This window comes from Heloderma suspectum, chromosome 5, assembly GCF_057233095.1.
Source record: "Heloderma suspectum isolate Gila_16-S chromosome 5, 16-S_ref, whole genome shotgun sequence".
Lineage (NCBI taxonomy): Eukaryota > Metazoa > Chordata > Lepidosauria > Squamata > Helodermatidae > Heloderma > Heloderma suspectum.
Window position 1 is genome coordinate 19,729,212 of NC_139462.1, and position 21,178 is coordinate 19,750,389.

At 45.1% G+C, this 21,178-nt stretch overlaps 1 protein-coding gene across 1 annotated transcript in view; it reads right to left on the reverse strand.

Moving 5' to 3' along the window:
* Positions 1-1,940: 1,940 nt before the first annotated feature.
* The window catches only part of RASGEF1B (RasGEF domain family member 1B), a 47,401-nt gene continuing 28,163 nt past the window's right edge, over positions 1,941-21,178 (reverse strand). Inside the window, exons 5-14 of the mRNA XM_084855449.1 lie at positions 19,132-19,344; positions 18,895-18,969; positions 17,737-17,832; positions 15,562-15,664; positions 14,277-14,356; positions 13,436-13,531; positions 9,664-9,759; positions 7,970-8,093; positions 5,834-5,906; positions 1,941-4,173 (exon numbers count right to left, since the gene is read on the reverse strand). Of these exons, the coding sequence (XP_084711575.1) occupies positions 4,149-4,173; positions 5,834-5,906; positions 7,970-8,093; positions 9,664-9,759; positions 13,436-13,531; positions 14,277-14,356; positions 15,562-15,664; positions 17,737-17,832; positions 18,895-18,969; positions 19,132-19,344 (981 nt within the window). The 3' untranslated portion in view covers positions 1,941-4,148. The remainder of the gene's footprint in view (positions 4,174-5,833; positions 5,907-7,969; positions 8,094-9,663; positions 9,760-13,435; positions 13,532-14,276; positions 14,357-15,561; positions 15,665-17,736; positions 17,833-18,894; positions 18,970-19,131; positions 19,345-21,178) is intronic.

Genomic DNA, 21,178 nt, shown 5'->3' on the forward strand with positions numbered 1-21,178 from the left:
CAAGGCTCGTGTCATGCTTTAGTATGCACACTCCTTTCAAGTTATATCCCCACACTCTCTATCCCCCAAACACAAAACAGGCTGCTTTCGGCTGTCAACACTATTTCCTCTTTTGAACCCCCCTGCCCAAGGATTTATTCAAGCAACACCATAAATGACACACGTTTGTCCCAGCCAGTCCAAGAGCCAAAACTAAAGCAGTTGAACACACAGAGAAGTTATTTCCACAGATAAATAATTAGGTGACCTATTGTATCAGAGGAGGTAGGAGCGATCCCAATGTAATTCTACTTTTATGTAAGCTGCCTTGGGGATCCTTCCAGGTTAAAAGGCAGAATAGAAATCCAACAGTTAAAGATAATAAGCCTATAATTAACCCCAAACTTCTCATCACGATGTTCTCTGCAGTCAATGTGAGAGAGCTGCTGTTGTATCGTGGGTAGTGTCGGACTACGACAACCCAGATTCATAATCCTCACTTACCCATTAAGTTCACTGGGCATCTTTGGGCATCACTACCTCAGCCTAGGGCTGTTGTGAAGATAAAAATGGGGAGAAGGGAAAAGAACCATGTACATCATCTCAAGTTCCATGGAGGAACAGAGGGATATAAACATCCACCTGCTACCCCGAGTCTGATAGATATCTGTTACTGTGCATCACCATCTAGGGCTGGGGTAGGCAACCTGGTCCCTCCCAGATGTTTTGGCCTACAGCTTCCACCAGCCTCAGCCAGCATAGCCCAAGATCAGGTATAATGGAAGTTGTAGTCTAAAAATATCTGGAGGACACCATATTGCCTACCCTCTAATCTAGGGAAACTAGCTCTATGTAAAACTTGCAGCCAGAACAGAATTGGGGCCTTAGTGGGTGAGCCTACATAGAGTTCATCCATCAAGTATTTTACACACTGGCCAAGTTGGTAAAGAGGAAGGGTTTGGATGGGTTGAATGGTGATGTCACATGGACCCATTCGCTTCTCCAAGGGGTGTGTGTGGCTCAGAGGAAGGATGGGGCTCATAGGAGTAAAAATACAGACCAGGAAGGTCATGAGTGGCCATATGAACAGGGCATTAAGTCCCGTTCCCCCCTCCAACAGGAAGACAAGCCTGGAACATGAAAAGTTGTTCAGGGGTAATTTTGGAAAGTGTCAGACAATAACATTTCTCACTCCTGGTCAGCAAGTTCTATCGGGAAAGTAGAAAATGGTATTCCTGACATAACCAGTGCCTCTTCAAGTATCAGGAAGGAGTTGCCAGCAGGCTTAAAAGCTCTTGACACTGACAGCCAGTTTGGTGTAGTGGCGAGAGTGTTGGACTGGGAGCCGGGAGATCCGGGTTCTAGTCCCCACTTGGCCACGAAGCTCACTGGGTGACTTTGGGCCAGTCACAGACTCTCAGCCCAACCCACCTCACAGGGTTGTTGTTTTGAGGATAAAATGGAGAGGAGGAGGACAATGTAAGCTGTCTTGGGCTCCGTGCAAGAGGAAAAATGGCAGGATATAAATGTAACAATAACATACAAATATATCCAAGATTAAATTGCCAAAACAAACTAACGGAAGCAGCATATTTGAAAAGCATTTGTTGTTGTTAGGACATGTATAACCGCATCATGAGTATAGCAATATTGAGACAGGTTAAAACAGTCATGTTTTGCAAGTTGACATGGTAACCTTTTCAGCTGCGGAATATGTCAAGGGGTGCCCCCAAATTAAAGAAACCTGAGTTTGGGTTTGAACAGATTTGCATATGATAAAATAATTAATATGTATGTATATATACTGTGTGTGTGTGTGTGTGTGTGTGTGTGTGTTTTAAAAGATGGTGCATATATATGTCACAGCAAGTGTCACCTTAGAAGGGGCAATTATTGTGTGCATGTTTGGGGCAGGGGGAGGAGAAGAGAATGCCTGTTCTAAGATAGAGGTCACGATCTGCAGGTTTTTGAAAGTAATTATTTTTAATATAAGTAACATTTGTTCAATTAATGGGGTGACTTTTAGTTGATTACAAATGTTTTTAATAGATTAATGTAACTAATTTCTCAATTAAAATATGCAGCCCTAGAAATTTCACCCCCACTATTTTTTTTTTATATGCTGATGGAGAGCCATACATCTTCGGCAAAGAGGTGAAATCCCCACTGTGACCCAGAGGATGGGGACTGGTACATTAAAATGTACTTTGGTCCATTTAGATGCTAGTCTCCCCCTAGGACTGCACCAGCAGAGAAATTGGGAACAGTCGTCAGGATCACCTCTGTTCCCTCATCCACTTTGCCAAGGCATGTGTGCAGATACTATCAACACAGGAAAAATGAATGCTGCTTCTTAGCAGTACATTCTTGGACATTTCTCAAGGGACAGAGGTCCTGCTCCTTTTAAAATGGAGTCACATTACATATGCTGCAGTTCTGTACCCATTTACTAAGGCAGAAGTCCCATTGAGCGCAACAGGATTTACTTCTGAGTAGACATGTGATTATGGTGTTAGGAACACTTTTAAAAGAGAGACAAACCGTGAACTTCTTTTCAAATCTACAGGTATGCGGGACAATGTAAGCACATATTTTTATTTATTTTCAAGTTTTGAGCAGCAGCATGATTACATATAAGTCCCTTTGCTTGGAATATGATTTGTCAACAGCTGCCTAATGCTCAAGGGGCTCTTTCATTTGCCAGAATTTCTAGGGGATAAGTTACAGTGGCTAAGCATTCAGAGCTACTACAGACTTCATAGGATGTGTAACAAAGTGACCTGTTTCACAGTCAAAACAATGCTTATAAACTCTTGAAGCAAAAGATAGAAAGTGGCAGCTGTTTTCAATTCACAGCTTTAGCTGAAGAGAAACCTTCCTTTGTCTCTAGGATTTTCACAATTTCAATTAGCTTTACTGGATCATGTATCACCTACAGGTCTTACCTCCAAACACAGGTGTCGTTTTGTTTTTTTTAAAAAAAACCTCAATAGAAGTAAAATGTATATTATATCTAGCTACAGTCTGAGCTGTAGATTCTCAAGTAGAAAAACAAGTCAGTTTGTTCAACAGTAATGCAGAGAGAGGAGGAAAAGACACAGGAAAAAATACAAATATTCTGGGAATGTCTACATCACAAATTTAAGCCAGTTTCAAGCCAGTTCAACTGTTATGGCTCCCCAAGAAAGGAACTTTGGGAACAAATATCTCATGAACAAGCTAGATATATGTCTCTGGAGTACCCTCAAAAACTAAGTTCCCAAGAGTCTTTAGAGAAAGCCAGGAAGCTGAACGGGTTTCATACCAGTTTGTAGTGTAGATGTGCCCTCATACAAAAACAAAGACACCATAATTGTATACTGGGGTGGTGAGGAGACTTTTCTACACAGTCTAGCTACATTTGCTACATATCCTTCTAGTGTCTGCTTTTCCTATCAAAGCACTGAATGTCATTACTTTTCAATTTCAAATAATACACAACAGGAGTTTGCCAACCAGCAGCTAACTCAAAAACAACCTTAAAGAAGAAAAATAATTAACCCCATTTCCATGATAAATAGATGAAAACCTTAGCAGCCCATTTCACTCCATCTTGATTTTTTTCCCCTGCTCAAGGAGAAAAACAAAAGTTCCTAGATTCATTCAGCAAAATGTCCTTTCCTCGCCTGACATGCGAAACAGTCAAAGTCGGAATTCCGATGGTTGAAGTGGAAGTTTGCTTTAGAATCTGGCACTCAAGTACACAAGTAGCAAGTTGTAACACATCAAAGGAACAGCAGGGCAAAAGTGAAAGTGGTGGTGGCAGTGGGGAAATCCCATCCCGGTGTTTCAAAATGATTAAAGAAGACTCAGATCTTCAGAGGAGCTTCCTCACTGCTGTCTTTCATCAATCACACATAACAAACTTGTGATTTAATCTGATGATCCATCAGGTTTCAGAAGTCGGTCTGTTTAGTCTTGAGTTCAGCTCACTTGCAGTTGTTCCTTAGCATAAAGTTTTGACATGTCTTAAATAACTAGCTGCATGGTTCTCATAACTTAAAATGCCGCTTGATTCAAAGGGGGGTGGGAAGAAGGGAAAATAAATAAATGGCCTCAATAAAGGCTTTCAAAAATAAGAATCCAGGCCAACACAGCAGCAGCAGCAGCAGCAGGAAGGCAGTCACATACTAAACCCTTCCGAGAAGCGTTGACCTAAAGAGAAAATCAAAAAGATGGGGGGAAACACCCATTAGGACACATAGAAACAGCTTCAGATGGTGGTTTCCTGACTTCTAGGCAGTTTATTCCCTATTCTAAAAAAGCTGAAATGCGTCTCCTAAGGCTTTGTTACTGGCAATGGGCTATAAGCTACAATGTGCTGGCATTTTGGCCCCGCCCTCTTTGCCTTTGGCCCTGCCCACCACTGGAATGAGCCCCCCGAGAATTTCCCCCAAATCAAAGAAAGCCCTCTGGCTGAAAGAGGTTCTGTAGCCTGGTCTACAGACCATCTCAAACGCTGCATTTTTTTTTTAAATTTATTTATTGCATTTATATCCCGCCTTTTTCCCTCATGCAAGGAACCCAAGGCGGCTTACATTATCCTCCTCCTGTCCGTTTTATCCTCACAACAACAACCCTGTGAGGTAGGCTGGGCTGAGAGTCTGTGACTGGCCTGAAGTCACCCAGTGGGCTTCCATGGCCAAGTGGGGACTAGAACCCGGCTCTCCCGGCTCCCAGTCCGTCACTCTCACCTATACTGCATTTGGTATCCCTCTGAGCCAGCTTTCCCCAACCTGGTGCCGATGTTTTGGACGACAACTCCCAGTGTTCCTGAGCGGGCTAGGGCTGATGGGAGTTGAAGTCCAAAACATCTTGAGGGCACCAGGTTGGGGAAGGCTGCTCTGAACTTGCATGTATTTGTAAGACTGAGGGCCTAATAACTAACGATTTGCTACCCTTTCATGACACCCCCACATCTTCTACATGAGGCACATGCCTCACTCTGCCTAATGGCAGGGCTGGCTCTGGTTGGCAGATAATCTTAAATAGCCAGGATAGGCTTGAGCTGCAGGGTGAGCAGATTTATTTATTTATTTATTTCATTTCTATACCGCCCAATAGCTGAAGTTCTCTGGCTGGTTCACAAAAATTAAATCTTGTCTTATGCCTTTGAAATCATGTATGGCGGAGAGTTGTTTGGCAAGCGTGGCTTCTTTTTGCCCCAGCAAACCTATGAATGGCCAAGCCATATCTGTAGACCTTTTTCCTGCATGGTGGCTCCTAGAAGAACAGGAGCCCTGTCCAAGACAGCATGTGGCAACCAACCAACGTGGTCAATACAAGACCTGTGGCTTCCCAGTTGCACAAATGATTTTTCCGGAGTGCTGGCGAAAAGCTCTAATTCCCCAATTGCCAGTGTAATGTTTACTGCCACTGGCACACACTGTGTCAGCTGCCAAAATGGGGCTTTAACCAATTTATCTGCTAACCAGTGTATCAACTCAAGTTTTAGTAGCAGAATTTAGAATCATACTTGATTAACTGGACAATACCCTCAAGCGATAAAGGGTGTGGGATAAATAGAGATCAGTCTGGGTTGGTGAAAATATGTATTTGAATTTTAAAATGGGAGACAAAAGTTCCTAATGGATTGTGGATGGGTAGAGAAGAAAAAACAAACAAAACAGAAGATGAAACAGCTTGCAGCAATTATTACGGAAAGCCCAGAAATTACAGGGACAGTTCCTTTTAAAGTTCACCCTGTGTTCATCTGATGAGGCATGCGGCAAAACCTTTGGTGCTGAAGGTGTCTAATGCTAGAGCGAGTTTGCAGTCTGCTGATTTATTGATGGCAATACCCTTTGACACTGACCTGAGCGTCTTCCATCTGTCCTTCTCAATGTGATTCTCAGGGCCTTCACTCTCATAGGAAGCCAAATAAAGTGCTGCAATCAGACGAAACAAAACGTTACCAGGACAAGCATCTTCCAATCCTCTCCCGAGAGGATTGCATCGCCTTCCCTGTGATAGTGGTGGAAGTCTGCCACGCTTCCAAGTATACAGTAATCAGGCCTAGATTGTGAAGAACCCTCTTACATGGTTAAAAAAAACCCTGCATACATTCTAAGACTGAAGAGACACAATGGGTTGGATCCAGAGTTCCCTTGAGCAGAACTCTGCTCACAGGATGTTCCCACTGGGTAATATCTAATGGTGTTCCAGCACTAGTGTGAATGACGTTACACAAGCGTAAACCAACTGCTGCATCATTTGTGCAAGGGGAAAAAATGGTGATTTGCTTTTGACATTCAGCAGAAAATTGCCACGTTTCCCTGTTGCACTAGTTACATTGCGCAAGCATTCATTTACGCTTGTGCGATGTCATTAGTACTACAACTGGAACGCCAGTGGAAGTGAGGTGTGTGGGGGGCCGAGAAACGTCTAGGTGATTCCTCCTTCCCTGAAAAAACTGCTCAGGAAGGTTGGTGTACCCTTCGGAACAGTGTGGGAGGTGGTGCTGGGGGCTGCAGGGAGAAGGGAAATCAGTGGAAATTGCCTCCCTCTTTCTTCCAGTGAGAGCCTCCACTGAGTATCTCAGTCCCTTCCACAAATAGAAGGAGCCCTGGATCCAAACCCATATCCACCCTGATCCTCTGTGGCTGCTGCTTGATTAGAAATGTTGCCTACGGATTTTGAGATTAACGTTATTAAACTATTTATATCCCACCTTTACATCTCAGATGGGACCCTCAAGGCTGCCAGCTAACCACCGTTATTTGAAACAGCACCACCAAACAGCATTAAAAAAAGAACCCACACAGTTTCTAAACTTGTATTGTTTTTAAAGGTGAATTGGTTTAATTTGTTCTTACCATAAACTGCCCTGGGAACTGTTAGGGCTAAATAATGTAAGTACACAGATTCTATTGGCTGTTTTTATTTCTATTATTGTTACGTTTTTAATTGTGTTCTTAAGTTATTACGTCAGTACTTTTTCAGCTGCACTGGCTGCCAATCCATTTCCGGGCCTGATTCAAAGTGCTGGTATTAACATTCAAAGCCCTAAATGGCTTGGGGCCAGGTTATCTGAAGGATTGCCTCCTCCCATATGTGCCTGCCAGGACCCTAAGATCATCCTCAGGGGTCCTTCTCCGAGATACCCCACCAAAGGAAGTGAGGTGGGTGGCTACCAGGAAGAGGGCCTTTTCTGTTGTGGCACCCTGGCTGTGGAATGAGCTCCCTAAAGAGGTTTGCCTGGCACGTTGTACTCGTTCTGCTACCACCTTTTTATTCTCCCTGTATTTTAGCATTTTAACTTCCTAATCTTTTAGCTCTGGTGTTCTAAAACTGTATTTTAAATCTCTGCATTGCTGCTAGGTTTTATTCTGGTTGTATGGTTATTTTGTGGGTTTAAGCTTTCATATTTTATATTGTTTTATGCTGCGCTTTGTGGTTTTAATTTTGTGAACCGCCGAGAGCACTTCGGCTATTGGGCGGTATAGAAACAAACAAACAAACAAATAAAATTGTTTTAACTACGTTTCTTTTCATCTTTGTTTTATTACTTCTGGCTGCCTCAAGCGCCATATTTTTGGTGGAAAAGCAGGGTATAAATCAAATAAATAAAGGAGGGTAAGTATAGAGTTTTTCTGTTGCAGTGAGAGCCCGGCTCAGTCTTTCTCTTCATAATGTGTACGTCAGGCAAGCATTCCAGTAAGTCAAATGCTGGGTGAGCCATCACTCTTAATTTATTGAGATTATTTATATCCTGTGCTTTCTGTCTAAAAAGAAACACGCAAGATGGCTTACATCACACAAAAGAACAACACAGACCAATAAAACCGTTAAACTAGAATTAAAAATGGAAAACAGACAGAGCAGGTGAAAAAGCTAATCCAGTTTTACTGAAATCTAACAAGCCATCAGTGGCTCAGAAGATTAAATGCTTGATAGCATGAAACAGGTCTTCAATAGGCAGCACAGTTAACCAAGCTTGCTCATCTCTTACCATCCTCACTGAAGACTGGGACAGTCAGCAAGTACTGAAGGATTTTCCGGTCCCTCTCAAAAGGGCATTCCACTTGTTTCCAGGTCATGAACTCACTCACTTGTTTAGCCAGTTCCCAAAATTTCTATCATCAAAAATGGAGGATGACAGGGAAGGGAAGGAAAAAAACCAACACATCAGCAAAAGCATGAAGCAACCAAAACAAACCCAACAATAAATTACCCGAGTTTGGTTCCAGTCAAAGGAAAGAACCCAGGACGGGTGGGGGGAACTCCAAACTGGCGCTTCCTATACTTGTGACAGAGGAGGAACACTTTGGTTTTTTTAAATTAAGAAGTGAAGACACCACTTCCCCCTTTCACCTGTCCCTCCAAGGTTTTCTTTTAGAGCAGGAGTGGGGATGCATTTCTTCATGGGTGACCTTCTGAGGCCATATGCCAAGCACACAGGGAAGGTAAGGTTAACTTTTCACATGCGCGCGCGCGCGCGCACACACACACACACAGGACTGGCTCAAGACATTTTGCTGCCTGAGGCAAAGGACAAGATGGTGCCTTCTCCCATTCCATGTACAAAAGCCGACTGGAGTGGCAATGGGACAGTGCCCTCTGTCACACCGGAAGGAAGCAGGCCAGCCACATCGCCCACAGCTCTGTCCTCCAATCCCTTGCTGCTGCCTCCCAGAATTTGCCGCCTGAGGCGACCGCCTCAGTCTGCCTAATGGTAGGCGCACACACACACACACACACACCCCACTACCCTGAGATGGAATTGGTCTTGGGGAAAAAAATGTCTTCCACTGGAACCAATGAGAAACATATTTCAAGCCCAATTGCTCTGTGTGTGTGTGTGTGTCTTGGGTGTGTGTGTGTCTTGGGTGGTTCACTGCACATGGGGAGAGGTTAACCCTTCCCTTTGCAGCTGTGACCCCCCCCAATCTCCCCCCCACTGCAATTAGGCTTGAAAAAAAGCATCTGATAGGCTTGAAAAAAGTACCCCAATTCACCCAAACCACTGCAGGAGAACAGGGCACGAGGGTGTGGGTGTGCACACAGACAGTTCTGGAAGGGAGAAGGGGTGGTAGAGAGAGAGAGGGGGGGGGTAGACAGAGGGGGGGGGAGAGAGGGGGAGAGAGAGAGAGAGAAAAGGGGTGGCAGAGAGAGAGAGCCTCTACCCCTGCTCACTTTTGGTTCTCATCCCAGCCACCACTGGCTTCGGCCCTGCCCACCACTGGCATACAGCCCCCAGTAGATTACCCCCAAGGAAATGAGGCCCTTGACAGAAAACCCCAGCCATAGAAGGAAGCTTTGCTCTTTAATTCTGTGCGCTGGGGAAGGAGACACCAGTTGGCCAGAGAGAAAGGCGTTTTGTAAGTACTGAGAGTCAGGAGATATATTTATTTATTTGTTTGTTTGTTTATTTTAAAAGAAGAGCCATGACCAAGGGAGGGGAAGGAGACAGATCAGAGCAACAGGTCTCCCCAAAGCCTTCCGTCCATGCACGCATCCTGGGCAACGGGATACTGCAGCAGGCGCTAAGCGGCTAGGCCTGTCTCTCAAGGCCCAGTCTCGCTCACAGTCAGCATTAAGAGAACAGGCAGCAGGCCCCGGGCCAGGCTTTCTGCTCACACTTTAATTAGCAACACGTGGTGGTGAAAACCACCAGGAAGCCCCGGGCACGCTCTCTCGACTTACTTCGAAATTGACGTGGCCGTTGGGCAGGCGGTTAGCACAGCCCTCGTTGAGGAAGTAAATGTCCTTGATGAGCAGGCTGAAGAAAGGGATCACAATCTAAAGGAAGCAGGAGCAACAGGATTCCAGGCTCAACATCCGATCCAGAATGGTGGCAGCACAATAGGCATGAGTCCCGGCGAACTCAAGTCGCTCCCAGTTAAAAATCCCTGAAAACAACTAACTGCACACAGCCTAGAGAGGGCAGAGCAATTTTTTCCCCCTACTTGGAGTTGAAACTAGTCTGACAGGGCTCCTAGTGTCCAAGCTAGTACCAACCGAATGCCCTCCAGGGAGGCTGATGGCTCCAATGTCAGCGTGGCTGGGGATCCGCTCCAGTTTCACTCAGAACCAGTCAGAAACACCTCCGATAGCTCCTTTAGAGTTCTCACTGGTTCTGAGTGAAACCTGGAGCAGATTCACCACCCTACTGACATCGGAGCCACCAGCCTCCACTGCCTCCAGATGTATTGGACACAATTTCCATTATTCTCATCCAGCGTGTTGCTCTACTGAATTTTCACAGTGGGTAATATGGAAAACAAACACACACAACCCCCCTTTCTCCCTGCAAACAGTTATCCTGCCTCTTCCCAGTAGCTCATTTTTATTTTGGTTGACACAACAGGCGATTTGTGCAAATGTATTGGGTTGGATTCAGACTTAGCTATGCTTAGAGTAGGCCCACTGAAATCAATGGGACTTGAGTTAAGTCATGCCAGAACTGAGTGTCCATGGGTCTACACTAAGCATGACTAGGTCTGGATCTAAACCAGAGTTTTGTATTTATTTGGCTTATCCCAGTTCATAGGTTCAGTTTCCAAATATGTCATCACCAGTTTTCCCTCAAAATATCAGATTCTCGTCTCTCCTGTCAAGTCCTAATTTTCCGCATGTATTTGACCACTGTTAATACATTCCAAACCTTTTTCTCAACCCAGACCCCTTCTGTAGGTCAGCCTTCCCCATGCTGAAGGCCTCAAAATGTGGTGGGCTACAACTCCCACCATCCCCAGCCAGCGTGGGTGACCCTGTTGGCTGAGGGCTCAACACACCCAGAGGCCCACTGGCTTGGGAAAGGCTGCTGCGGGTGTTTCAACGGATTTCGAATTTTGTGCTACTACAGCTATTAACACAATTACAGATTAATTTCTTACAGAACCATGTTATAGCTTCGTCATTTATATCACCCAAAAGCATTTTCAAAAGGGCCAAAATGTAACTTGTATTTCGTAATTGTTATAATACTAACTCACATCAGTTCCCAACACATCGGTAGCCCTGTTCAGACATTTGAGGCAACGCGTGAGGGTGCAAAGTGTGTACTGGGATGGGGTTGTGCACACTGCCCCTGCCCCTTGAATAATCCATGAGTGCTGCCCCTTCGAGTCAGACTGGCTGTGAGCCTCATGGCTTGCCCTCTGGCTCTGCCCTCTATGTCTTGCACGCTGACCCTGCACATCTCTACGTACACCGGCCCACCTCCTCAGTTCAGACTTTGCCAGTATGCAAGGAGATGTAGGGGGCGGTGTGCAGGGCTTTATCCCAGTACACACTCTGAGCCCCCATGCATTCTCTTGAATGCCTGAGGGCCAAAACAGACATTACTTTATATGTGTGTACAGCACAGGAGTGGGCAACTTGAGACCCTCCAGATGTTTTGGCCTACCACTCCGATGAAGCCTTAGCCAGCACAGCCAGTGATGAGGGATCATGGGAGTTGAAGTCCAACAACATCTGGAGGGCCACCAGTTGCCCACCCCTGGTCTAGGAAGTATGTCTCCCCCCCGCATTTTTACTCTAGAGTAGGTGCAGGACCCTGATCCAGATCTTAAAATTCACCTACTCCACCCCCCACAATGCAGGAGCCCTGATCCAGAGTGGGAGCCCTACACCTACTCTCAAGTAAAAACAAGGAACGACGTAGGAAAAACAAGGAACGATGTCTAGACGTAGCAACTAGACACACATTGGAAGTAATTCTGTTTGGGCACTGAATAGCACTTGTATTTTATATACAACAAAGCCCAGTTCGTTAGCTATATGTGTATTATACACACACACTTAATCTTAAATGAAGTAAAATATCATAAGGTTAACAAATTTTAAAAGATCTGCTGGGGTACCAGATCACATTATCTTCCAAGCCTATTCCTATTATCTCTCCCCCTCTGTTCCCCATATTTGGTCCATATGAGAACAGCTCTTAAGGGAGCCAAAACTAAAGACTGGTGTATTTTTTGGTTTAGCTGAGCCCTAGGATATACTGCTCTCCTAAAAGACATAACAAATGGTACAGAGATGTCTTTGGCCAAGGGGCAGCCCTGCAACAGCCTCGCTCCATTTGTTTTCATCATTATGCTTTTCATCCAAAGAGAAAAGCCTTTCTTTACCACCCTTTACAACTCTGCTCCATGTCTTTTACAGGCTGGGCTATTGCGGGGGGCGGGGGGGTGTTTGCAGGAGAGAAACGCACTTGGAAATCAATTCTCCCTGAAAGGCAGTGAGGGCAGAATGGGGAATCAAAACAAAATGAAAACAAATGCTTCCATCAGGATGGAAAGGGAAGGCTTGCTAAAGATGGGCTCAGAATAAGCATTCTAGCTTGATACTTCTGAATTATTATAAAGCCTTCCTTCCTCCTTGATTAAAGCTAGAGTAGTGCGTCTTATACTCCCAACAGCCTGCTGTTGATTCTCTTTCACCATTCATCCATTTCTCTAGTTTAGGCCTGAAACCCTCCATTTCCCTTTGGCCTTTTCAACAAGCAAATAAACATGCCCTCACATCCTTGCCCCTTGCCAATAAGAGCATCTCTGAGCTAGGTATGTCTGTAAGAAACCTTCAGACCAGACCAGGACCATAAATAAAACTACTCTCTTTCAACAATGCAAGTGATCGCTATCGACGAGGGCTTGGGGGGGGGGTGCGGTCTCTCTCAAAATAGAGCTCTAAAGCCAAAGTGTGCAAACTCGTGGCTTCATTTTTATTTATAATATTATTTATTCTTTGCCTTTCAGCCCCCAATACTCCACCCCCAGGAAACATATAAAACAATATCATAATAAACAACATACTGAAGAAATTAAAACATGAAGAAAAAACATCTTTAAGATGTTTGTGCAGAATTACACTTAATATCATTCAAATGCCAGGTGGAGCAAAAAGGCTTTAACGGCCCATCTAAAGCTAAACAAGAAAGAAGCCAATCTAACCTCCTTGGGGAGGGAGTTCCACGCACAGGGTGCTACCACAGAGAATGCCCTGTCTATGCTGCCACCAACTTAACCTCTCTTGGGGCTGGGACATATAATAGGCCCTCTGAAATGGACCCTAAACTACGAGCAGGCTCATAGGGGAAGAGGCATTCCTACAGATATCCTGGCCTCAAACTGTTTAGGGTTTTGTAGGTGAGCACATTGCACATTGGATTGTGCCTGGAAAAAGATTGGAAGCCAGTGCTATTAGTATAGGTTGGATGTAGTATGGTCAAAATGCACACCAAAAAGCAATCTGGCTGCTGCATTTTGCACACTCTTAAAGAGCAGCCCTTAAGTTTAAAAAATGCAAAATTTCTCTTTGGCACTAAAATGCAGGTATTGTACTCCAACAGATCTGAATGGCACCAAGTTAAGAAAAGCTGGTTCAGAGGAACAAGAGACTGTGTATCAAACAGATGGTTCACCATCAAGCTCATTTTAACCATGGTCAACTGCTAAGATATTTACAATCATACCTTCTCCCTATTGCTGTGAGCTGTCAAAGACCTTTGAGCTGCCCCACGCAGGGCTGTGCGGTAATTGTAGAAATTGCTGGAAGGGTCCATTTGATGCTAGAGAAAAAAAGCATGGAAATGCTAGATAAACGCACTTCATGCCACAGTAATCTCATTACAGGATCTGGAGAAGTCCAGCATTTATTTCAGGGGGGACCACATTAGCTATGAAGCAGAGACTGGAGTGTTTTCAGATTATGTACAGTAAAAATAGACCATAAGCAAAAGCTCATCAAATCTGCAAGATGGCCAGAGATAGATGGAGAAAGCTAGTGTAAATTTCACATTCATCTAAATCAAACTACTGATTATCTAAATTATTTGGAAGTAACAGCAAATTGGTCAAGGCATTAATGCACAGGCATCAGTGTGCAACATCTCCCATAATGCTCTGTATATTTAATGGCATCTGGGAAGTGCAGACCAGGGGTGGACAACCTGATGTTTTGAACTATAAGTCCATAACCCCTGACCATTAGCCATGCCAGCTGGAGCTGATGAGAGTTGTTGCCCAAAACATCTGAAGGGCACCATGTTGCCCATCCCCGTTGAAGATTACTAGGTTTTTCTAATGGGCTAGTAACTTTCCATCTTGCTATTACCAACGTAACAAAAAGTAATCAGCACATTTATCATATTCCCTTCACCCCCATTTTTAACAGTACTAACACTAGTGGGACCTAACATGCACAGAACAGGTAGTCTGCCTGCATAGGTTAGCCATCCTAAAGAGGAATTCTGCCCCATGTCCTTACAACTGGGAGTGGGGGAAAAGATTTTAGATGATCAAAATCAGATTTACCTCAAGAATGTCAAACTTGGCTGTCTTGACTTTTGACCATGTTTTCTTTAGCCTAGAGACAGGGCTCATGTTCATTCCAGCTTTTAGTTGAAAGGGTGGTCGTAGGGATAAGGAGAAAGAGATAAGAGAGAAATAATATATAAACATTCAAGCCTAATATATTTAAAATGAGGAAAAGATGAGTGACTGCTATGAACACAACCCACACACACCACCACCGAAGAAGTGCAGGAGTCGTCATTTTGGGTAAAAACCGTAGGAACCTATGGTCCCATTAAGTCCATCTCACCCAGTATTGTTGACAGACTGGCGATAGTTCTCCAGGGTTTCAGGCAGGAGTCCTTCCTAGCCCTAACTGGAGATGCCAGGGATCAAACCTGGAACCTTCTGCATGCAAAGCAGGTGCTCTGCCACTGAGCTACAGCCTCTCCTCCATAACTGGCTTTCCCACAGTGCTGTGAAGTCAGAGCTAAATGCTATGGGAACTGCTTGGCTGATGCTGAAAGAAGCCCTGCATCATCGCCTCCTCTCACCTGAGCATAATGGCTACGAGACTGAGCTAAGAATCAGGATGTCCCAGGTTCAAATCTTGCTTTTGCTATGAACTCACCAAGTGGCTTTAGGCAAGCCACTGTTTCTTACCCTCTGTCTCTCCCCCAACACCCATTCTGGCCTCCAACCTAGACAACTTTAGAAGGGGATTAGACAAATTCATAGCAGATAAGGTTATCAATGGCTACAGGTAGAGTGGCTGTATATTACGTCCAGTATTTCTCTGAATACCAGTTGCTGGTGAACATGGGCAGGAGGGTGCTGTTGCACTCATGTCCTACGTGTGAGCTTCCTATAGGCATCTGGTTGGCCACTGTGGGAACAGAATGCTGGATGAGATGGACCTCTGGTCTGATCCAGCAGGGCTTTTCTTATGTTCTTCTTCATCATCACCACCACCACCACCACCACCTCTACAAAACATGCGGCATCACTGCGTTGCGAGTGCCTTCACCTCTGCACACAGGAGCCAATGAAGTGAAGCGGGCCTGGGGAAACACCCAGTGATGTCTAGCACTACAGTCTTTGTGATGGGACATTACAAGGCCAGAGGGCCTGGGGAAGAGAAGGAGGAGACATGGGGGTTACCGCTGTTGGCTGCAATCATCCAGAGCCTGTCTAGTTCTGGCCTGAATCAGACTGAGGTGAGTCAACTTGCTTCCAGACCAACCATCTTCTACAAACAACAACTTTAAAAAATGTGTATCTACAAAGGACTTCTGTTTATACTCACAAATGATGGCCATTAAAGAGTTGAAGTTGCCGATGTTAAAGCACTCCCGGGCCACGTCAATGAAGTACTCTATCATTCTTACCCTGTGTTTTTTCTTCACAGGCTGCAGGAGGGAGACAAAACACCGACAAGGAAATGGAGCAGGGGTTGTCATGTGCTGTGCAAAGGCGTGTAGGTTAATGTATTTTAAAGGACACAGTAAGTCTGAAAAGTGTCGTGGCAGAGAAGACCTTGCCAGACAAAGAGAGAGCAACTTAGGGTGGTTCCACCAACACCAGTCTTAACACATTTGATTCACCCAATGCAGGATGCTTCAGCTCTCTGCACAGCTGGGGAACGGCTTCCCTCTTCTATGAAAGGGTGTCCAGATGCACTTCTAATAACCTTAGTTGGGTGCTTCAGACTCTATTTATGTATGTATGTATGTATGTATGTATGTATGTATGTATGTATTTAATTAATTAAATTTATTAATCACCCTTCTAGCCGGTCACCCAGCTACTCTGGATAATGTACAAAGTTACAATTTAACTTAGTTACAAAGTTACAATTTAGAACAATTTAAAACAATAACATTCTACAGTAAAAACACCCTATTTCTAAAAATATCCTAACCCTCCCCAAATGCCTGCCTGAACAACCACATTTTTAATGCACGGCGGAAGATCATTAAAGAGTGGGAATGGCAGAGTTCCCTAGGGAGGGAGTTCCACAGAGTGGGGGCCACCACAGAGAAGACTCAAAACACATTCCTTTGTGAGCAAGCTTAAATCCCCCCAAACAGGATTTCTTGAACCGACTGAAACAGAAGGCTGATTCACATGTACATGTTTCACAGGCCTGGCACCAGCATCTGATATGCTGGGGCATGTGCTGAGGCCCACATGCCTTGGAAGGGCCCACTGGAGCCTCGACGCCTTACCTGTCCCTGCGAGCACTTGGGTCCCCTGGTGGCAGTGGTTTTGTAGCGGGCTTACCCACTGGCAGGGGCGTGCAGTGGTTGAGGAGCCATGCGGTTGCTCAGTTCCCAACCCACCACAGTGCCACTGCTGCCACTGGGTAGGTCCAGGAGTGAGCATGAGGAGGCAGCTGGCCGTCTTGTGGCTCATTCTTGTGGGCTTACCCGGCAGCAGAACCATAAAGGGCCAGGATCTGAGCAGCTGCTCGGCTCCCTGGTCAATAAAGTGCTGCTGGAGAGTGAGTCGGCAAGTGTGCAAGGGAGCATGAGGCTGAGGCCCACTGGGGGCAGCCTGCACAGGGCCCCCCAAAATATGGAGCTGAGCCTGCATTTTCATCACTTCAGCTGATGATTTGCATGTGTGAACTGGCTGTGGAACAGGCACACAGTCCCTTCACTCATTCAGCTGCCAGTCATCCAGTTGCTCTCCCCACCATTCCATCATGTTGCAGAGCAGTGGGAGAGAAAAGAAGCAGGGCTACTCCATTCCCTCCTCTGACACCCGCTGCCTTTGGCTCTCTCCACCTGTTCCCCAGTGGCGGCCATTCCACCCAGCTACCTGAACTGTTTGCATTCTAGCTAGTCATGATAAGAACTGTCACTTTAAGAACTGGTGCCTCAGCTTGCTTTTCCCCTCCTCCTCCTTTCCCACCCCTTTCTCCTTGTGTGAAAGGAGAATCTAAACTGTCTTTTAGATTGTAAGCTACTCTGAAAGCAGGGACTGTCTTGCTACTTCTAATCTAGGAGCCTTTTGGGCTAAAGGATGGAGTAACAATGCTTGCAATCAAACATTGAGTAACTGAGTGCAGAACTGGAGGGTCTGAGTGTACCTGCCATATTTTTAATGCCCCCCCCCCATTAAAACCAAACAAAACAAACACACCACCCCTGCATGCAGTAAACTAGCACATCAGAGGAGTATTTAGCAAGAGCTTCAGCTATTGGGAGGTATAGAAACGTAATTAATGACTTAATATAAATAAATATCCGAATTGTTTTTTTAGTTTAATCCTGGCAAGGAGCTTTTTATGCGGGGGAGTAGGACTCTTCCGCAGCCCCACCTGCAGTCTGAAGTGGCACAGCGGAGAATTTTACTACCTCGTTGGGTGTCCTGAATAGAACGGCTCTTAAGCCTTCGAAGATTTCATCAGTCTGAACACACACAAAAGCACAAAAGGATAAAAACGGCAACAGGGAAGATGGACAGATTTGCTCACCATGCATATTTCAGTGGCAACCAAGTAGCTGAGCCTGTTGAACCATTCTACATACGCTTGCAGGTTCCGGGTCTTCTTCCGATCACCATAGCAGCTCTGAGAAGACAAGACTGTGCAGTGGTTTTCCAGGTCGCGCTTCTTGGGGGTGGGAAATATTCTAATCCTGCAGCCATACCATTAGCTTAACTCGGTGCTCGCTGGTATAAGCTTTTTCAAAATTATTTTTTATTATTTCATGGACTTATATCCCGCCCTTCCTCACAAGGACCCTAGGTGGCTAACAACCCGTGTAAAACAGCACAACATATAAACACTATTAACATCTGAACCCTAAAATTACAAACAAATTACAAATAAAACCATCACTAAAACAGATAGAAGCCTGCACCCCGTTCCAACGACACGCCCAAGCTGTCACTGGAATCATGTGCCACAGCGTTCAAGATACAAGCTTGACTATGTAATGTCCAGTACCCAACTAGTCCCATTATGCTGGTGTTACAACCTGTCTGCAGTCCCTGTTTCCCTGCAGTCCCAGTTTCCCTGTTTTCCCTGCAGTCCCTGCAGTCCCTGTCTGCAGTCCTGTTTCCCTCACCCCGCTGCTGTATGTCACTGTCTCCAGTGGAGGCTGGTGGCTCCGATGTCAGAGGGGCAGTGAATCCTTTCTGGGTTTCAGTCAGTCAGAACTCTAAAGGAGCTATCCAAGGTGTGATGCTCTTGACTGAAACCCGGAGTGGATTCACTGCCCCACTGACATCAGAGCCACCAGCTTCCACTCCCTCTCTCTTCTCTGTTATGGACAGACACAGCCCTATGAGAAGTCAACAGCAACCTCAGGAAACCTCCTCATCCCCTGTTCCAGTCCCTGGCTGTCCTTTAGCTCAGCATTCCCCAACCTGATGCCCTCTAGATGTTTTGGACTACAACTGCCAGCATTCCTGCCCATGGGCTATGCTGCCTAGGGTTGATGGGAGTTGAAGTCCCAAACATCCGGAGGGCACCAGGTTGGGAAAGGCTGCTTTAGGTTCCCCCTCCCCACACACCTCCTTGGCAGATGGAATCATAAGCATCACTTGAGTTGCACTGGCCCCCCGGGCTACCTGAAAAGTGCCAAGCATGTGAGCATTGCACCCTTTCCCACAAAAACCTCCTATTCACCTTGTCGTTATCCAGTGGATCCTTTTGTACAAATGCTTGGACAAATTCTTGTGGTCCAATATAATTGAGCCTCTCCTGAAGAAAGAAAGAAAGAAAAGAAAGAAAGAAAGAAAGAAAGAAAGAAAGAAAGAAAGAAAGAAAGAAAATAAATGGCATCTCCAAACTCACACACAGACACCAAAAAAAGGTGAACAAATAATCTTGGAAAGGCAAGATGGGGTGGAAGCATCAACTCACTAGCTCTATGTGAGTCAGCTGCTGGGCTAACATGTAGGGGTCACTGCAGACGGAGATGATATCACGCTGGATGGCCTGGGGTTTGGTCTTCAGGACCGTCAGTCTGTCCGTTGAGGTTGCATTGATTTTTGCAAGCACTTCCTCGTACTGGCTAAGAGAGGCCAGTTTACGAATGAGACTCTGGATGATTTGCTGTACATTTTTCCGGTACATCTGCCAAAGCAAAAGGGAATCAATCAGTATATTTATCTGTTTATTGTATTTCTATATCACCTTTCTGAAGCAAACCAAGGCAGTTTACAAACATATCAGAAAATAAAAATCATAACCACATAAAACATAATAAAACATTAAAAGCAACCCTTAAAAGCCCTAACAAGCATAGCAATTTTTTAAAAGTCAAGTTTAAAAGTTGTGTCTCGACCCCTTTCCTGAATGAAGTGGAGAATGAATATGATGATGCTTAAATTATGCTGACCTATAAAGCACTTTTGAATATTCAAAGTGCTTCACAGTATCTTGTTGTGAAACTTACAGCAGTCCTGTAAAGTATTAGTATCTCCTTATTGTGGGGGAAGGTGGAAGGAAACAAGCTTTGAAATAAGAGCTTGCCCACAGCTACCTAATGAGCTCATGGCAGAGAGATGACTTGAATCAGGGCTTCCCAATTTGTGGTTTGGTCTCTTCGCCACTATGCTACACCAGTACTCAGAAAATTCCAGAGTGTGTTAGCTAATGGCACTCAAAATTTCAATTCTTTTCTGTACACCAGATCACCAGTTCCTGGACTGTCCCAACATCAGAGCAATTTTGTGGCAGGTGCATTCAGTATATACAGGGCAAGGTGGTGACTTCCCCAAGCAGGAATCCTCCAGATGTTTTGGACTACAATTCACAGGATTCCTGACCACTGGCCATACTGACTGGGGATGATAGGAGCTGAAGCATTAAAAAAACAGAGGCTGGAGTGAGAAGGCTGGGATGGGATGGATGGTAGGCAAAATTCACACTGCTAAGGGAACTTGGGCTTGTTGGTGGGGCTGCTGCCTTTTCTACACTGCAGACTCAAGTGGGTGGGGCTTCCACCCTCAGATCTGTTAAAATTCTCTGCCATGATCCTAAAGTTATGACCTTTGCAGGTGCAGCATCCTGACTGCATAACTGTGCAATGGGCAATTCTCAAAAGAACAAATGGTTTGCAAGTGCTAATGCTGTGGAATCAGGAAGGGGAATTCCCTTGCATGCCTCCCCCCTGCCCCAATGCATTGTGCACTGCACTCCTGTCTGGGATCCAGCCTTATTTTTTTTTAAGGATACTTTAGTTTTGTTTCCTGTTGACTAAATGGCTCTTTGGGGCAGGGCGAGATGAGGCGGGGCAGGATAGCAGGGACGTAGGCCCACAGGAAATGGTGCTGTCACTGAGTAGCAGGATCCAATCTCTTGTCAAGCTTCCTTGTATTTCCATTGTGAAGAAATGTGGAATATACATTTTATTGTAAATAACAGCAGACAAAAGTTTTGGATACCTATTAGACTTCCATAAATAACAGTAACAACAAATTGAAGTTCATCAAATAAAACAGTCATCATAAAACAATGAAATACAAAATTCACAATAAGAACATCAAACAATTCAGTCAGAAAGCCTGCAGTGAAAGTAGCAGCAACAATTAAAGATTAAAAAGCTGGTGCCAACTTCAGATCATTCCATTAAAAACGACTGTCTTTAGATCTTGTTAAAAAGCAATCAACAAGAGAGCCCAATGCACTTTCCACAGAAGGGAGTTCCACAATGGTGGGGTCACCACTGAGAAGGCCCTGTTTCTTGGTCCTGCCAGTCTGAAGGATCCCCCTGGTGGGGTGTATGCCCTGGCCGTGGGCTGCTAAGGTTTGGAGGTGCCGAGATAATGATAAGCCACACCCAGGTTTGCTTACAAGGAGCCTTTATTGAGTACTTACATCACACAGGCATACCCAATGGCTGGATCAGACCGATTCTCTGAACCCAGAGCCCTGGGGTAAAATGGGTTTTATACCATACATGTCA